A 13,644-nucleotide genomic window follows, 5' to 3' on the forward strand; every position below is an offset into this window, starting at 1 on the left:
GAATAGTGAACCTGTACAAACAAAAAAAGTAAATACAGTCTTGGTCGAAGCAGAAATAGCCACCAGAACAGGTAACAGCAAAAATACCAGTATGAGTGGTAGCCTACATCAACATGCTTTTCCTCCAACTTTTCCTTATTTTTTCTCTCTGAAAGATCTCTAAAAATACAGACAGGTAAAGTAAAAATTTCATGGCTGCATATTAGCCTGCTGAACTCATTCCTAATTAAAAGTTTCATAAAGCTCAAAAGCAAAAACATCGGGTAGAGAAGAACACAGTTATTCTACATAATGGGTAGCCAGGAGTTAAAGTACTGCATTTACCAAGAACTAACCAACTCCTCTGGAAAATGAGATGTGGTAGTATTTTACAAAAGAACACTGAACATTAACGGTTTCCTTAAGGACACATAAATGAAAGGCAAGACAGCACTTTTTAAAAAAATGTATCACTGACAAGCATAGGGGTTTTTTGTATTACATTCTTTAACAAATCACCCACATGAGAGCAAGCCAGGCTTTAAAAACACACTAGATAACCTAGGTACTTTTGACACTCATTCTTACTTTCTTTTCTTTTTATCTCAGAAAGACAACAGAGTTAGCATTAGACACTCAAGATTTAAGGCTTACATTTCTTACCTTACAAAGCTTCTGGTAACGAGGAGAAGAAACTGCCATCCTCTGTAAACGATGCAACAACACGACAACTTTCTGCAGAGACGTTCTCACCACAGCCATCATTTTAAGTTTGCCACACTTCTGAAGACACCTCAGAATTTGCATTATAAATGAAGAGCAACTATCATTTCCTCCCGGTCACTGGACAATGATTTGCCAGCTTTCTGAGCATGCTCTCTTCCAGGACTGCTTTTGCGAGCCACAGGCTTTATACGTTTCAAAGGCAAAGGAGGTTGATACAGCATAAGTTTCTCTCCCAAAATAACCCCAGGAAACAAATGTAAAAAAATAACAGCATTCACCAATTCTTCTAAACGGTACTGCTCAGCTCTGCTTGTGCAGAGGGTAAATGAAGTTGTTGAGTAGCCAAGCGTTTGCCACTGTTCAGGAGTGCACTAAATAGCCATGAAGTCTCATTAATTTAAGCCTGAAAGCTGCAGGAATAAAAAAAGAATTCCTTCAGGAAAAAAGCTCCAGTGTATCACAACAGTTTTTCTCCCCAGTAGCTGCTTTCTATCGGCAGACAGCATTTGCTCCTTCACTCTGGGAAAGGATGCTCTCGCTCTCAGACTGAACACAGCTCTGGCAGAGCTGTAGAGTGAGTGAATAACAGACTGTTATAAATCTTGAGAGAGGAGCAGACGGATACCTGCCCTAATTATATCAGCCATACGTTAAAGGCTAATAAATCACACAGGCGCTTCTCAAAACTAGATTACCCAATACAAAAGGAAAAACCGCAGGGGGTAAATCTCACCACTATGAAAACTCTCTTAAAGCTAATTTAGTTAAAGGGATCTCAAAGGATTTTCACTTGCGCCAGAAAGTAGGAATGTTTTTCAGGAGCCACTTCCAATTAAAACCTTTTCCTGAATGACTTATTAGGACAAGAAAGAAAAGAGTTTTGACAAATTAAAAGTATACAGTTGTGCCATCACCCCTTTATCTAGCCATCCTTGAAACCAAAGAGCTAACGTGATTTTGATGTTTTTCCCATGACAAAGCAGAATTATTTAAGCCATCTAAGGATGGCAGTAGGACATTCAAGAGCATGGAAGCATTCTGCAACCAGCACGGCACTCCCAACACAATACAGCCAACATACCCCTACGTGTGGCTATACTGCAGCACAAGCAGAGACAGCTAGATATTTATTACTTCCAAAGGTGCTATGATAAACCTAAACTTGTATTAGAGGGGCTGCTGTAGAGACGGTTCAGGAAGGCTATTAACACAGCAGATGGTAGACGCCATTACAAGTAATCGTATTAATCAACGTGCATATTGCCACATGAAGAGGTACATACACATTTCAAGCACATCAATCAGCACAGTATGCACCAACTGCAGGTAGCATGACAAGTTCATGTGATACTAAATAATGCACAGCTTAGATGCCAACGTATTATACACCAGTTTGCCTCCTCTTGGGCACTTTCCATCTGACGGGTAAATGCCAGGTGCAGGTTCTTCATACAGGACATTTAAACACTCTTCCCATCCAATTCTGCTAACACCACCTTTTCATCCTTATTTTTAAAATTGAAACAATGCTTCTATCAGTCCTCAGGTACAGCCCTTTTACCTGTATTCTATTGTGTTCCTGATCTGTCCAGCACCAATAACGTAATTTTAAGGAAACAGAGCCTTTATTCCACTCTGTGTATATAAGTCTTACCACCTGTATTCTTCACCTTGCCAGATTCATCTTTTTTCCTCATCTCCACCACTCATTTGAACCATTCCCCTGTACTCCATTGTTCCTGGCTTATACCTACTCCTCTGTCCCACCACAAGTCTGTTCCTTTAATCTACCAGGCTCTAGCCTACCATCATTAGCTGACATACTGCTACCAAACATTTATTGAAGAAATCTATGAAGCAGCACAAGTCCAAAACCAATACTGAAGCGTTCAGAAATCACTGTCAAGAGCTCAGACTTTTTCTGTGTAAGATAAAACCCACGGTCCACACCCACATCCTCCTTTCAGTTCTGCTTTTCTTCTTCCTAGATAATATACAAATTCAAATCAAGCAGTGAGACAAACAGCCAGCCCACCACTAGTCATGCTGATTTTCATTTACATTCAAACAAAACTCTCACATTACTTTGAACACCTTCACATCTGTAGGCGCAGGACTTCACGTACATTGACCCAACATTACTTCTTACTGTTTCCTAGCTCATTTTCTACATCTTCAAATTAAGTTTTAACCTCTTTCAGGTGGCTGCTAAACATTTTGCAACACAGACTAGAGTGTTTTGGTACTAAGCTGAAAAGAGTCTTCTGCGACATTTAGATGCTGAGAGAATTAAAAAAAGACTGAATTTCCTTCTTTCCAAAAACAAACCATTACCACACTCAAAGTTTGCATTATTCGCACCGTACTGTTGCTAGCCTTGGATGTCATATTAGAAGGCAAAATAAAGGTTACAACAGTGTCCAGATCACCAGTTCCCTTGCAGAGTGGCCTGAGTTGCAGCCAAACATGTTAGGCCCAAAATGTAATGGAGGATAGTCTTCCCATGCACACACAGATGCCAGTTTAACAGATGATGCTATTTTGAAAATGCATGACATGACATTAAAAAAAATCATCATGTTTTGTCTGTATTCAGCCCATATCACCCAGAATTTTTCACACCTTAAATTCATAGTAAAGTTTTACTCAATGCACAGGGCTTGCAGAGACAGAGGTATCTTCACACAGAGCAGAGAGTCACAAGCCCTGCATTCTTCTTAAAACCATTTTAAAAGAAATACTTCACATATTCAACAAAGCACAAAGAGAAGAACACTGTTATTTTATATCACTCAACAGGGGAAGAACAAGAAATGATCTTTGTTTAATAAGATTTTAAGCTTAAGAACTTGCAGGGAGGGGACTTAATTTTTTAAGGTACAGAAAGATGTTAGAGCTTCATTCTATTTTCAAAAGTTCATTTCAACATATATTTGAAAACAGAAATGTTGGTTTTGGAGTGTTTGTCAGTGTCATGATACTAATGTCGTCACTTGTATTTAAAGTGAGACTGAAAGATGACAGGCGACAAAGTTCATTTCAGAAGCCATTATGCTATGACAGTCTGACATGCTCTACTTAACTTTCTTCAGTAGCTGAAAAAAGCTCACATTATTATGTGAAGCCATGGGTAAGTTAAGTGATTATGCTTCATATGCACAGTGTGTAGAAGAATATAGACATAGAAAAAGATGGAGAATATCAGGTAATGAGATGCTGAACAAGGGGAGGCCATGCCCAAGCACCTACACCTGCCTTCTCAATGGTTACAAGCCAGGACAATAGCTATGGTCAAGAGCTGGTTATAGACTTTCTCCACACAGCAAGCAGTCTTGCCCAGCAGTTCTCCACACACACGGCACAACTCTGACAAATTTTAACCAGACTGCAGCACAGTGGAAGGCGAACAATCTTCCATGACCGACGTGTTTCACAGCTGCATAGAGCCAACAAGCAAATTGTGAAATAAACAACTTGGTGTGATTGACTACATAGAATGCAAGGTAATGCAGAAATAAGTCTATTTATACAAAGCACTGCCTCATGTTGTTAACTTTCTGTGGCCTCTCTTTTAGCTCTTCTACCTCCACTACACTAGTTGTTTGGGATTTCTGCCAATAAAAAATATTAACTTCTAGGTGTTGCCATTACAGACTAGTATCAGCATTTCACAAAGAGCCACATCTCTACAGATGAGCTACCTGACTGACCAGAATCATATAAACATTGGTGACATGTCATCTTCAACAGATACAAGCTTCCACAACATAGTGTTCTCTTCCTTACGATTACAGTGAGCAGCTTGCTATCAGATACTTTAAAGTGTCTTGTTTCATTTGAATTCAATGCAGATATGTTCAGATCAACAGCACTACTGAAAGCAGAACTTTTTTCACTATAAGCTGTTCAGACCCCATGAACTTAAAGACCACAGACAACATTATTCCAAACCCAGAGTGCAGGTTTTAGTAACTGACATAACGGCCCAGTTCTTCGCATATCAAAATAACTGCTAAATAACGCAATTAACTGAAGGAAAAAATATATTTAAAAATTCAGGAGAAAAATGATACATTCACGTCAGGTAAACAGGACAAAGAAAATTCATATACTGTAGAAACATAAAACTCTTTTAGTGATGTTCAACCATTTGCCACACAGGCCCAAAGATACTGATTTTTAAAAGAGCTGTCGAGTCTCCACATTCTTTCCTCCTGTTTTCCCTCAATACACTGTACCCTTAGTACAGGCTGAACCCAGCTCCTCTCTCTCCCTCCTACTTCCCCAAAGAAGATGTATGGGATATGTAAAGGAACAGACAAATGATGTGGTTCTCAACTAGTCCATGCTGCTTAGAGAGGGAAAAGGGATCGCCCTTCTAGATTTCAGACAAGCTAGGGTGTCCATATATTTAAAAGGAGTGTAAGTGGTCTCATTTAATTTATTCAGTTATTTCTCAGGTTTCCAGTCTGTGGCCTGTACAGGAAGGCAGGCCAGCTGGGGAGCTGCCGGACAGCAGAAGTGGGAGAAGAGGTGATCCAAGCACAACAATTTCTTGGATTGCTGAAAAAGCAGGAGGAAGAAGGCAGGCAGGGATAGGAGACAGTGCAACCCAGGAGGGCTTTACTTGGAGGAAATTAAATTGCTTGGTTGGATAAGAACACAATATGACTTGGTTTAATCAAGTATACACCTGCTGAATACAGTCACCCTCCACAGACATTGAAGAGCCCTCAGTACCACAGATGTCCACAAAACTTGTTTTTCCAACCTTAGGAGAAAAAACCAGCTTCCTTCACACATCTGACTCCTAAAATACTCTTTTTAAATGCCTTCCAATAGGCTACAGGTTTCCCCACTGAAGTAGATAGCTTTCCTTTACAACATTCGCTGTTGAGACAAAGCATAAACAACAACAGTATTATTTAGTTTCTCACCTGCATCTGCTTTCTGAGTTCCCTTATGCAGGCACTGTCCTGAGCAGTGTTCTCACGCTGGGATGCATCTGCTAGAACATTAACTGTCGTCTCTGCCTCTTGAAGCCACTTGAGGAAGCTCTCCAGATCCTTGTGTGAGGCCTGTACTGTCTTCAGTTCTGTCTCCAAGAAATTCTGCCTATCGACAGCTCTGAAAACAAGACAAATGTCAGTATATTCCTACATAACATGTAGCATTATATACATCATAATGAAACTACTAAAAGGAAATATGAAAGTTATCTCTATTAAGAAACTATACATCTGTCACAGCTTGTTTAGCATTATTTATATCATTGTTTCTGTGGTTATTATATCTATAGCTACCCACAGATGTTCTGAAGTGGTTATATATGTCACAACCCTTTTTAAAAAAAGGCATGTGGAAGAAAAAGTCATTAAAAACCTAGCTTTTCCTTTTTGAGTATCACCATCATGGACTTAATGCCATCCCAAATGGCAGAAGTGTTATTCCCATGTGTGAAAAGTGTGAATGTTTTTCCTCATCAACAAAAAAATAATACTGAATAGAAGCACTGAGAGCTTGAAGATTTTTTCTTTGTCTTTTATAGTAAGCAGAAACATTTCCCTAAATTTGTAAGAGTTAAAGTGCTGAGGGTGGAAAAGTCAAATACCTGGTTCTCTCTGCTAAAAGACAAGACTTGACACTATCACACAAATAGAACAATCCACTGCCATCATAACAGTCAAGCCATGCTCAACACGCTTAAATGTGAAAGGACTGGTAAAATATGTTTGAAATTTTCAATCAATCCAGAAGATCTTTGGTTGGTACAAACGGTTTTGTTTGTAAGGATATTTTTAGGATGTGAGGAACTAATTTAAAACCTTTGGCTTATATTGTTGGTAAGCAACTTCAAAAGATTTCCTAGGAATAAAGATCACATTATACTTCTGCATAACAGAACTGTTTCCTTGTCACTGAAATGAAACTCAGATGGGAAACTGTTACAGTCAGCAATTTTAAAAGCTCTGATTAACAACGTTAATTAAAGCATGACAAGCTAAATTTCACCCATTCGAGACTTATTTTACAGAATCGCTTTTCCCAAAATCAGGACAAAAGTAAAACAAGCTGTCCCACACTGGAACACTGTACAAACTTCCCTAAAAGGGCTACTACCTAGAATGCTGCTGCTAAATAATGATGAAGTTCATTTTTGCACCAAGCACTAGCCATATTGTAAGATTTCAGGGGCAAGTGATATTTAAAGTAAGACAAGGCCAAAACACTCAGCATTTGGTATTTTCACATGAATTGAACACATTTGTCCAGACAGGCCCAAATATGTGTCTTCTGTGTCCTCCTATTCTCCTTAGGCTTTCTTTCCTCCTTGCCACACTGTGGCAACAGTACTGCTTAGTGGTACTAGGGAATCACTGTGTTTAGAATCACAAATTTCTAAATTAGCTGCAGGTGTTCAGTACCATTCAAGATGGTATTTCAAAGCAGGTATTCTGATTTACTAGCACATCAGGTGCAAGGAGAAGTTGTTTTCTTTCAAGGAAATCTCATGTAACTCCAATTCTGCTAGGCTTACATTCCCAAGTATTAGCATAATCAACTGAATTTTCTAGATACTACTTGCAAAAAGATAGTGTTGCAGGCCCCACTTTAGGAGTTTAGGTCTTATGTCACTTATTAATAATTGCTTTATCCAAGATAAGACTGTGTGAATCATTCCTGATTTCATGCTTGCCCAAGTTTTGGCTACTGATAAATGACTAGCAGGGCAAGAAGTTTCCATTCTTGCTTTTCACTTGCAGCTCTAGAATGCTTCACCCACTCTTGAGAAAAAAAAAAAATAACATGCTAGGGATTACAAATGGTTTGGATAAATATTGCCTAGAAAAGATAACAAGCACCAGCTCAAAAATTAGAGCACACCGAGGAACTGCGAGAAAAGCATAAAGTAAAAGCATTTATGAGCTCTGACTTCAAAACCTTCCTTCCTCTGCAGGGATTTTCTTCCCTAGCAGGGGGTTAAGGCCAAAGGTGGAAGAACAGGAGTGACAACAGGAAGAACAGACTGGTAATAAAGGTGACCTTCAAAGAAAAAGAAAAGCCCCAAAGAATGAAACATTAAGTGACCCAGATCTCTAAGTACTGATGTGCTGGATGGGAATTGAGACAACCTGAGCTTTGTAGCTAATAACATTCGGTTTAATTTCTCAAACTTCCTGCTTGGTTGAAATTAAAGGAAAGAATGAAATCCTATCACAGTCCCACTGCTGTCATGATATTCAGATTAAAGGTAAAAATCATTCCTTTCATTAAATATGTACTCCAGCAGCATAAATTAATAGATTTACAACTATTGTTCTAAGATTACATGGGACCTGTACAGCAGTAGTGAGCAACACTTTTACAGAACAGATATGAATACTTTAATTTCCTTCCAGTAATGGCCACAAATGTAAAATAGAAAATGGAGAATTCTGTACTGCAGATTAATGACTATCCCATGTTACAAAAAGATTACTCAGATTTTCAAAGCATTCTAATACAATTAGAACAGCCTCAAAAGAGGGTCCTTCAAGGACATAAGAATGAAATGTAAGGAGAACCTGGAGAATTCTTTACAAATGCAGCTAACTTCACTGAACACAGTGATAGTGGAGAAGATCTAAGCAGATTCTATTAGCAAAGACATGTCCAAGAAAAAGAAAACTGTAACTCTACTATTTAAGTTTCCATGGCACTGTTTCAGATTTCTGTTCCACCCAATTATGTTTTCAGATTTAAACTAAAAATCTGCAATGAATACAAGTGTGTGATCAAAAGAAAGTCAGAAAATAACATCTGAGACAATACAGACAGCAACTACAATCCATTACTAAGGCAGCAAAACCACACAGAATTACTACAGTTTCATCCTAATGTATAAAAATAGAACATAAATAGCCACTGGGCTAAGTATTCAATTCACACAATGTCAAGCTGGGGAGTTTCTATCTCTTAATTGCAACAGTTTTAAACTAAGTTCCTTCAACTTTACATGCCACGACTATAGTCTTCCTGGTAGTGGTCTTGTGCTGTTCAGGACTGTGATGGTCCCGGGTGATGTTACTAAGGTCCCCTTCCACAACCTCCAAGCATGGGAACAAACTGGTATTTCAAGCATTATGCTATAAATGCACATCTGACCTTATAGAAGCCATAGGGCCACATGTGTGTTTGATGCACAACTCCTGCATGTCCAAGATCTGCCACATGAAGTCAGTCTTGTCACTCAAGGTTCACTAGGGTTTCTATTTATTGCATTTAAAGAATGTATAAACCCTTCATTTCCTTGAAAAGGTGCTTTCACTGCACATTCTCCCCTTTTATTTCTAATCTGCTACTCCATGGGATTACTTTGAGCAGCTCCATACTCTGGCTACCCAGTGGCTCTTGGAGTTCTTTATATTCTGTCCCTAGTTAAAAAACAAAGCAGATACTCATCTTCCTAAGGCTACAGACTGCAAAAGAGTAGCCCCGGTGATAATTGAAGAGCTTCAGTTATACACAACGAATGCAATTGCTTATTATTCCAGACTTTAAGCAGATTCAAAAATAATGAGAGGCTTCCAGGCAGGAGATTTTCTTTCCGGTCACCTGCTCTGAGTGGTGGGCAGTTTTATGCTAGTTCTAGCCAGAACACTGCAAAGTCTGAATGTGAATGAGAGTACTACAGAGCTGTAGTCTACTGTTACTGCTAATCCAACAAAGAGCTGTCTCTCCTCACCCTCTAATTGCATCTTCATCCCTAGATGTCACCATGACATTCAGATGAAGTTAACAGCATTTTTGGAAAAATTATTAGTTTACTTTGAGGAAAGAAAGGATGATCTGATGGTGAAAATGCTGCAGTCCCTGATCTTAATTCAAATGAATGGTCGAGAAGGGCCATTTCAGGAGGTGACCTCATCACTGTGACCTAGTTCAGAAAAGTAAAAAGCCAAGGAAGTTTTGTCATATGCTAAAGCCTTTCCCATAGTCTACTGGAAGTTTTCTGAGGAACCAGGAAAAGAACTTTTCTGCATCACATAGAATAATTATGAAGTGTTCTACTCACTTGAAAAATCCCATTTTATGTCTTAAAACATTTAGAGATTAACAAATGTTTATTCTCTCTCAAATGATCACATGGAATGAGCCATACAAAGTTTTACCTGTTTTGTACCTCATCTCTCAATGGACATAACCAGGAATCCAGCTGCCACATCAAAAATCACGAAATGACAGAAGTACAGTTTTCCTCCAAAGAAGGATAAGATAACATTCTACTCTTTCTTCATTATCTGCTCCTTGCCACTGAAGTTCTCTGCCTCTTACTCCCCAGGATATAACAACTTCAGAGGCTTTATTACCTAGGATTTTTATTCATTTAACTGACATGTCATTACAAAAGCAGTTACCTGTTGCACATATATGCACACATACATATAGACTTCAGTTATCTCCTCCACTCCCATATATACAGGATCAACTTTCAGTTCTGTCCCCCTAACCACAGAGCATGTTGTCTTGTAAGCTGCAGGCACCGAGTCAGACACTATTCTATATGTTAGCTATCAAAGAATAAAAGGAATTTCTGCAGAGATTAGATTACCGTTCAGGAAAAAATATTATGCATAGGGAAATACTGTATTTTCATTAAGATATAGTTACAAATATGTCTTAACAGAGGATGAATAGAAGGAAGTGAGTTTCAAGTAAGTCTTGGTTCCTATAGCTGAAATATTTTCTAGATGGGAATGCTAGAAGCATCACACTCAGGAACCCAAAGCGCATCCACATTCGGGGAAAGTTTCTGTTAGATGAAAGGCCATAATGAATTAATGCATTGAAAGACCATGCTGAATACCTGCAGGCTTATAAAAAGAAAGCACAGCACCAAACTACAAATACATAAAGCATACCAGCATCAAGGAACAGGAGAGGAACTGTTCAAAGACACTTAGAGAATAGCTGCCACAGGCAAACCCGAGACCAAACACGAGAGAAGTACTTCCCCTTCCCCACTTAAAAACACCCCACATCATACAGAAGCCTTCCATGGTGAAATCTGGGACTTTCAGTCATCAAAACTCAAACCAGCTTCACTGTAATTGACCAATTATCCACAGTAATCCTAAATGCAGCAGTAAAGCAGACAGAGAAGAGACTGCAATACACATGTATACACAGAAGTTTAATATCACCAACAGCTACATATACAATGAAACATTGTAATTACCTTTGGTTGAGATTAACCCAACAAGTGTTCATTTGGTCAGTGGTTTCCTTCACTCTCCTCGTGTCATCATCACGATATTCTCGAAGAAGTTTATTAGAAAGATCATTGAATGCAGCTACTGTAATGTCACCTCTATGTAAATCCTGTATTAACTGCTAAAAAGCAATTCCAGAACAAGAGTAAATAAAAATCAGGCTGTTTCTCATATTATGCATTTTATCATATTATAAAACCCTCCTCTTTGTGCCTTTTTCTTCAACAAAAATATTTTTTATCTAGAAGTATCTGTAGACTTTCTTTTTAAGATTTTTTTTTAAGTGATCTGACAATAAACCAACCAAAAGACAAATAGGTGATGAAAAATTGTACTTGCCAGAACTGCTAAAGGCTAGAAGAATGCTATTCTCTGTTTTACTGGCAACACAATTAAAAATACTTCCATATTTTCAGTAGCATGAATAAGTTTAAATTATGATAATAATGATATAAGCAGCAGTTAAAAGTAGCATAAATCAAGTGCACATCATGAGAATTTGATTTCATTGTATCGTGGGCGTTTTTTGTTTTTAAATGAAGAAAATACGTTAGATGTATTTGCTTATTGCAGCAGGATATTCATAAGGTGCCTTCACAGAATCCTGAACTCAAGGTTATTTCTAAATGAAAAAAAAATGTATTTGCATGTATATGTGTCCATTTGTATCTTAAAACCTCTGTACTATATGTTTGGGCACAGGCCTACTTCCACTTAAAGCAAGGTTGACCTAATAGTCCATTTCCAATACCCTGCTCATGTAGAGAAAGATGATGGAAAGCACACAATTTTACTATTTACTGAAATAGCTATGGATCAGTGAGGAATTCTGACAATCATACTTCCTGCTTCTTTCCATACCCAGCAGCACCCCTACATTGTCCATACATATGTGTGTATATATATGCACACACACTTGTATAAACTCTACTGTAGTCCTGTTATAAATACCACAATGATAAGAGCCCCTCCTCACTGATTCAACTCTTTAGTTCTCATCCAGTACCCCCCTACAGCCTGCCCTTTTGCTGACAGCCACCGGGACCAAAGGACATCAGACTTACTGATTTCTCACAGCATAGTTGCTGTGATATGAAAAGCAGTAAAGACTGCATGGCATTAGAAAAAAAAAAGTGTTAAATACACCTGGAACCCATCAGAAGTGAAATGTTAATAGGTTTCTATGAAGTAATACATGTTACATTCTGTGGCTGTATGATTAAACTTTTATTGATCTGAGGTTCAAGCTTTTTGAATAGTATAATTTGTTTGATGCTACACTATACTCATTTCAACTACATTTAGTAAAAGACACACATGCACACATGCCACCTGTTTCTCTCCCAGAAAGTTATTCTCAGGATGTCTGAGATATATAGATATATATATAGATATAGAGAGATATATATATAAATAAAAGAGAATTTAGAGTATGTCATGCCCCAGAAGAGCCAGAATTGCCAAATCAACCTACATCTAAATTGTATATTCACACACCAATTGCATCCAGTAGCACTATATAGACTGAGGGGTCTGGTATGGGGGGAAAAAAAGAAGTGTAAATAGCCTTACTTTGTTGTCTAAAACCTGTTTGGCAAGCATCTCTTTTGGGGCCTGCAGGAGCATACGAAGACGGATCTCACACTGCTCCATGAGGTGCTCCATTTCTTCCCTCTGCTCATCCCACTGCATGCTGTCCGTCAGCATGTACTTTAGCTGCTGCTGCCGCACCTCCACGCCATGCTGGGTATTGTCCCACTGGTTCTTCACCTTCTCCACTGTGAAGGACAATACAGAATATGAAAAACCTGAGGCAAACAAACAAGTAGCCATAACTATCACTTAATTCTCAGGACAAGAGGCAATAATATAATTAATTCTCAAATACAGTCATTTCAATATTCAGTATTTTAGTTCCCCATGTAGTTTACACATTCACACAAGCAAACAAAAAATGCAGGTGTTTGGCTACCTCTTGTTTAAGCAGGTCAGTGTACAAGTAACAATTATTTCTGAAACATTTCAAATACATTATTCTACTTTTTAAGTACACACATGTGGGAGGCATATCTACTGTAGCTGCACTGCAGAATTATTTCAGCAGCAGGGCTCCAAGCAGCACTGTTTTAGGGTGATGGCTATACCAGCAAGTCATCTGTGCTTCTGCAATTTAAACCAGTACTAATAAACAAATCAATACTGTTTAGATATAGACAGCTTACACAAAGTGAACTCAGCTTTCCAGACCACTGTGTGTTGAAGGCAGTCTAGTGGCACCTGTACTATAATTTTGCCAAGGTAGAAACACTCTAGTAACAACCTACTTTGGCACTTTCATTCCACCACAGGTTTCTACAGGCTTATGCAGATTACACAGCAGAACAGAAAACGTATTGACCACACCTCATTTCCTTCAGATATGCCGTTCCCCTCTCAATAAGTAGTACATTAGACTATCAATAAACAAGTTTTAACCTTTAATAAACAAAGGGTGAAAAAGACAACATAATAAAAGCCTATGACAAAAAAATAATGTGTCAGGGAACACAGTAATTCTGCCTTCAGAGAGAAATGAGTAGCATCATACCTTTTTCTTAATACTTACAGATATAAAAAAGCATATTATTTGAAAGTCTATAGAGGTGGAAACAGGTTTCCCTATCACCTGTCATGACAGTTATTAGGA

At 38.3% G+C, this 13,644-nt stretch overlaps 1 protein-coding gene across 6 annotated transcripts in view; it reads right to left on the reverse strand.

The window, feature by feature from the left end:
• The window catches only part of UTRN (utrophin), a 384,959-nt gene that overhangs the window by 214,864 nt on the left and 156,451 nt on the right, over positions 1-13,644 (reverse strand). For 5 of the 6 annotated variants that reach the window (XM_074896615.1, XM_074896617.1, XM_074896614.1 and 2 more), the window contains 3 exons: positions 12,531-12,736; positions 10,925-11,079; positions 5,643-5,832 (listed from right to left, as the gene is read on the reverse strand). In XM_074896615.1, the coding sequence (XP_074752716.1) occupies positions 5,643-5,832; positions 10,925-11,079; positions 12,531-12,736 (551 nt within the window). Of the gene's footprint in view, positions 1-642; positions 820-5,642; positions 5,833-10,924; positions 11,080-12,530; positions 12,737-13,644 lie in introns of those variants that run through there. The other variant, XM_074896618.1, reaches the window with a different exon arrangement.

This window comes from Athene noctua, chromosome 1, assembly GCF_965140245.1.
Source record: "Athene noctua chromosome 1, bAthNoc1.hap1.1, whole genome shotgun sequence".
Taxonomy (NCBI): Eukaryota; Metazoa; Chordata; class Aves; order Strigiformes; family Strigidae; genus Athene; species Athene noctua.